The sequence below is a fragment of the Manihot esculenta genome, chromosome 18, assembly GCF_001659605.2.
Source record: "Manihot esculenta cultivar AM560-2 chromosome 18, M.esculenta_v8, whole genome shotgun sequence".
Classification (NCBI taxonomy): domain Eukaryota; kingdom Viridiplantae; phylum Streptophyta; class Magnoliopsida; order Malpighiales; family Euphorbiaceae; genus Manihot; species Manihot esculenta.
This window is the reverse complement of record NC_035178.2, coordinates 4,456,643-4,462,717: the sequence shown is the minus strand read 5'-3', so window position 1 is coordinate 4,462,717 and position 6,075 is coordinate 4,456,643. Positions and strand designations below refer to the sequence as shown.

At 31.2% G+C, this 6,075-nt stretch overlaps 1 protein-coding gene across 2 annotated transcripts; it reads left to right on the top strand.

The window, feature by feature from the left end:
- The first annotated feature begins 2,002 nt into the window (after positions 1–2,002).
- Positions 2,003–5,405, top strand: LOC122722549 (ergosterol biosynthetic protein 28). 2 transcript variants are annotated; one of them, XM_043953673.1, is made up of 3 exons: positions 2,003–2,220; positions 4,173–4,379; positions 4,958–5,405. In XM_043953673.1, exons 1-3 carry the CDS (start codon positions 2,097–2,099, stop codon positions 5,023–5,025), a joined length of 399 nt encoding a protein of 132 aa, XP_043809608.1. In that variant the 5' UTR covers positions 2,003–2,096; the 3' UTR covers positions 5,026–5,405. The 2 variants fall into 2 exon arrangements, with proteins under 2 accessions (XP_043809608.1, XP_043809609.1); XM_043953674.1 differs by having other exon boundaries at positions 2,028–2,211.
- The last annotated feature ends 670 nt before the right edge of the window (positions 5,406–6,075 follow it).

The following is a 6,075-nucleotide window of genomic DNA, read 5'->3' as shown; positions in this document are numbered from 1 at the left end:
ATATTGATGACTGCCTTTCCTATACTATCCTCATTTCTTGCACAGTAGTACGATGATTGCCAGAATATATAGCCCTAGAAGGTTGTCCACTATAATTACCTCTATATTATTGATTTTCTGTCGAACCAGTATTTATATAATTGAAATTTCGATTAGACTGATATCGAGGCTGCCATTCAATACATTTTTTCCTTTTTTCGCCATCTCAATGGCATCTGCCAAAGTGAAAGTGGTAACTACTCCCATCATACAACGAATTTCGTGATTCAGTCCCAGCAACCTGCTGAGCTTCATTCTTAGAGTTATCACGCCTCGTCTACAACTTTAAAAACTCCTCTGTATATTCATTCACCCTTTAACTCCCTTAAGTACAATCATAATACTGGTTGTACAAAACCTGCATATGATCACTAGGCAAAAATTGCTGCTCAATCATCAGCTTCATCAACAACCAGTTTTGTATAGGTTCAAGCCTCCTGCGCTAGCGTTCGTTTTGAACAGAATGTCACCATGCTGCTGCACCACCATTTAATTTATAAGCCACGATCGGAATCTTTCGATCCTCTTCCACATTCATAACATCATAAAACCGATCAAGCTCCACTAATCAATCAAGGACATATTCTACATTCAACGAACCAGAAAAATTTTAAAGGCCTACCCTTGTCTTGTAATCTTCATGATAATTCTCTCGGCCTCTGTAATAATTCCGTTCTCCATCAAGCTAGTTGGAGCGTCTCCTATAATCTTGTTGGGGTTTTGCATAGGATTTACGACCGCAGGATTTGGAACTGGCTATAAGTGTTCGGCTGCGGCGGGTTAGTTGTTACCCTGTTGTATGGTTAGCTGTCCGATCATCTCCCTTAATTCCACTAAGAATGCTTCAATTACAACGAGTTGCGCTTTTGGTTATCGGCTATGAATGAATTTCACTCTGATACCAACTGAAACAGGACGATTGATACTCTATCAGGAGTTTTAACCAATATTGTTTGATTAAGATGAAATTCAGAAAAGCTAGCAGCCGAGATTTCTTATAGAATTATCAAAATTCTAAAAATCCTCCAAAGAGTCAAGAAAATGATTATATATAATAACAAAAAATTCTAACATGAAAATTTATAAAAAAATTTAAAAAATAAAATACAAAATCGATTCTCTAAATGATATAATTTTAATCTCAAACTTTGTGACAATACTTGTTGCTTTTTATTGCATTTTTAAAAGTCGTTCGCCTCAAAAATTTTTTTTCAAAAAACTATTATAATCCTCTAAAGAATGTTGTAGGCAGAAGTGAAGACATTTTATTCAACAGTCCGGTTCAAATTTTTTATAAAATTTAAAATTAATTATTTCTCTAAATTTTTTTTTGGGATTTTTATCTTTTATCCATGTGAGGTTAAGTTTTTTTTTTGTTTAATAATATTATAGTTATTTCTTTTAAGTATAATTTTATAACATTAAAATCCTATTGGGAATTAAGTAATTGAAAAAAAAAACATTGATTATTTTCCAAAGTAAAGGTAGTTAGATGAAGACAAAAAGCATGCACCTCTACGCCAATCAAAAGTTTATATTTTGAGAATCTAATTGGAGTCAGATTAGTAATAAATGATGAGGATTACCTTGTCGTTTAAGAACATCATGGAACTTTTGGCTATTTAAGTTTGGCCGGTTCAAATTTATTACGACGACAAATATGAATTCTTTCATACCATGATAACAAAATTTTGTTAGGCTTGCTGCTTAGAGTGAATCACCGTTTTACTTTTAGGTGTTATCATTATTAGTAGTAAAAAATTAAAAAAAAATTACTCATTTATTCTACATCACTACTAATTTATTTATATGGAAATTTTTTTTAAAAAAATTTTATTTCATAATAATGGATTATGATATTATCAGCTTGTGCTAGCTGTTTGTTATTCGTTGGTAGTCTTTAGTCTTACACGCTGGCTCCGGAATTTAATAGAAACCCGGGAATAGCCTTGGGGAGACAAAACGACGCAGTTTAGTGAGGATGACTAGATATTATTGTCGAGGGCAGAATCGCAGAGAAACACGGAGGAGACAAGCGAGAAGGAAAAGGGGAGAAAATGAAGGCGCTGGGATGGTGGCTGATGCTAGTGGGTTCTCTTCGATTAGCTTCCGTATGGTTCGGTTTCTTCGACATTTGGGCTCTTAGGCTCGCTGTCTTCTCCAAGACCACCAGTAAGCTGTTTATTCTCTCTTTACTCGAAAAATCTCTTCTAGCTTCTTATTTGTTGTTTGGGCTCGCTGCATCCCAATGTCACTTGTGCTTTGTTGTTAAGTTAGGCCTCTGTCGGGTTGCAGTTTCATAGGAGATTTCGTGCTTATAACAGCTGATTTTTTTTTTCTTTCAGTTTATGCTTTGAAATCGAATCCCAATTCACTATTTTGATATTGATTCATCAAAGATTGATTTTTATACATATTTTTATTGAAACTTTCCATAACAGATCATGGCATGTGTTTGAACTTTTTCTGATTTTTTAAAGAGTTGAATTTATATACTGGTTTGCCTTTTTGTCTTTCCGTTGGATTTGATATTAATGAAGGGCTTTTCTTATGGTGGAAGCTGGAGGATTTGCTTTTTAACTTGGTCTTGCTTAAGAGAAGTGTTGTTTTGTTTAAAAGGTTGTGAGATTTAATAATATATTAATTACTTCTAGTTAAAGTCTCAAAACCTAGAATGCTGACCAATAATGGATTTGAATACAGTTAATGTGTTGCTCTAATTCAAGGAGAAGACCGAGGTAATAATCCTTTTTATAAGGAGAATAATGTGGGTGATGAATTTGAGAAGAAGATAGTCGATTTTGGGTTCAGTGGCCAAGAAATATTGGCACGTTGGACTTTTGAGTTTAATGGAAAAATAGCACAAGGTGGATTTGTTTGCAGATACTTGTAACAAAATTCTTTTGCATTCATGTATATGTGATTGTGTTTTCTGAAATAAAAGATTATGTTAGGAGTACAGGTAGCACTGTGATCTCTTGATCCAATAATTTAGGAATATGGAAATTTGGATTCTAATAATAGGAAAACACCTAAAATAACCATAAGTAACTTATATGAAAAACTTTGACAGGGGGAATGAATTCATGAAGAACGATAGTTTAGGTTACTGTTAAGAAATATATAGATTGATAAAATGTGAGCATACAACTATAACATGAGTTTGCTTGGTTATGTGGTTTAGTCCAAAGTATTTATGTGCATGTATGTGCAGATGTGTATTTCAAGGGAAAGATTCTGACGTAAGTAAAGGGAGCAAAGCAAGGGTGTTTTCCATAGTTTTTAACCATTTGCTCCAATATTGGTCGATGCATAACTGTCACTTTCCTCCTAATATGGTTTCCTTATATGCAACCTCAGGAACAATATGCCTTTATACTGCTTGTATTTTTAAATCATGTCTGCATTCAAAGAGTATATTAAATCTCAGTTCTCCCCATCATTGCCTTATGGGTGTGCATAAAAACTGAACCAAATTGATAAAGTTTGATTATTAGTCATTAGTTCTTAAAATTTTCGTTTTTTGTTTTGGTTACCCGAAGAATGGTAATTAGAATAGTTGAAAGGGAAAACCTTTCGGTTATTTATTAAAAAACACCTCCCTTTCCTTATTTTCCTCTCTTACTTTTCTTGACCAGACTACTGTTATTGTTGGGCCTTTCTCTGCCTTTCTCATCATTTGAATTTGCAGAAATCCACATTGTCAGGAGATAGATGTACAAACCCTGGGTCTAAAACAATAATTAGCAATGAATTACAAATTGGATAAAATTTTAAATTCAACAACTTGGCCTGTGATTTTGCCTGCTACAAAGATGGTAGCAACATACCTTTCTTAGTTCCTGTCTAGTTAAGAACTGTCTTACTACCATTATTGTAATTCTTGTACTTCCTTAATAAAATTTCATTCCTACAAAAGGGAAGAAAACTAATCAAAATGATGACATGCAGCAATGGGAAATACAACACAAAGGGAAAGATGGGCGGATGCTTTTTTTTTTTCCTTTTTATGGTGGAGATTTTTAATCTTGATAGTATTTCAAGTGGAAAATGTCATAATGATTCTGACTCTCTCTCTCTTCTTTTCCTTCTCTATCTTTCCTTTCTCCTCTTCTTTGCTTGCTGTCATGCAGTGACTGAAATTCATGGAAGGACATTTGGAGTTTGGACACTTTTGACTTGCACTCTTTGCTTTCTCTGTGCATTCAACCTTGATAATAAGCCACTTTATTTGGCTACCCTTTTATCTTTCATATATGCTTTTGGGCACTTCTTGACTGAATACCTAATATATCAGACAATGGCCATTGGAAATTTGACAACTGTGGGCATCTTTGCAGGTAGCTGTATTTCTTACTAGACCTCAAGTCATTCCGAGTCTTTTTTACTGTTATCCTTACTTTTTCCACTCAATTTGCATTGGAAGTACTGTATTTCTTTTCTCCGTTCAACCTTTTAAAAGTTTATGCTAATGATTTAATTGTTTTAATTTAGAGACATATTATTGAAAAAAAAGACCTTTTGTTCTTCTTATTATTATTCTGTTTCTCCTTGAATTTTGTATGTACTTTTGTTTAATTCTTAAGAAGCTGTTATAAACTATTAGGAGAAGTTATCATGTAAAGCAATTTATTCCTTAGGTTTACAAATGAAACAACCACTGATCCATGGAGTCAAACTTCTTAGACCTCTAAGTTAATATGTAATGTGATGCATGAAACATTAGAAACCAAGTTGGAGTTCCATGTTAAAGTTCAAGGGATTAGAATGTGATTAATCTATAACGTTCCTAATCCAAGGGATTCTTTTAGCTGACCTTTCACATGGTTTACTTGTTATTAACATTCATATTTGTTATGGAAGTATCATATGACTTTATGAAGATCACAAGAAAGTGAATATTTTTTTATCCGATCAGGTACATCAATAGTTTGGATGCTGATTCAGTGGAATGCACATCAAAAGAGCCACACCAAGCATTCTTGAAAAATGGAATGATGAGTTATGAAGTGCCTTGTTCTCCTGCTTTCCCGCTGGTCATTCCAAAGGATATTTCCTTCCAGGATCTAGCTTCTAACATAGATTTTGTTAGCGTGCAAAGTTTTGGATGCTATCTTAATTTCTGTCATTCCTTTGTCTGTTCCATTTCGAAGTTCAGCCTGCTGGAGTAGAGTTTTTCAGAAAAATCCAATAAAAGAAATTATAGGAGTTAAGTTTATAATTTTGGCAAAGCTTACGTTTTCATCCCTTAGTTGATGTCCAGGTTGAGAAAATTTTTAGGTAAAATTACTTTTTCATTCTCCATGTATAACATAATTAATGAATTTATCTCTCTATTTTTAAGATTTAATATTTCAGTCTCTGAATTTTGATTTTGTTAAAAATTAGAGATTTTTTTATAAAAAATATGATCGAATTATTCTTTTTAAAACTTAATACTTTAGTTCTTAAAATTTAATTCTTGCAAATTTATAGTTTCTTTAAAAAAATTAAATCAATAAAATTCATTTACAAATTAAAATAACAAACTGAAAATCTCAAACATCTTTACAAACAAATAAAAGTTTTAATAAAATTAAAATTTAATAAATATAATAAAAATTAATGAAAAAATATTTTTTATTTTTAAAATATTATATAATTAATGGATTTATTTTTTTATTTTTGTGACTTATACACTCTAGTGTTTGAAATTTAATTCCGTTAAGAACAAAGAAACTTAATTTTTTAAATAAATAAAAATTTTTAAAATTCAAATTCAACATTCATAATAAAAATTAAAATATATAAAATTTAAATTATTAAAAATAAAAAATTAAAACTTAATATAAGTTATTTTTGTGATGCTACTAGTTGTCAATTACTATTCGTTATTTGAAAAATGCATTAAAATTTTTCTGTTATTTTAAAAAGTCTACTAATTAGACTTTCTATTAATTTTAGTTATTAAGTATTATAAAAAATATATAAAATATCTCTCATATAAAAGATTACTCAATAAACTTTTTAATAATTTAAAAAGCTAATTAAGAAATT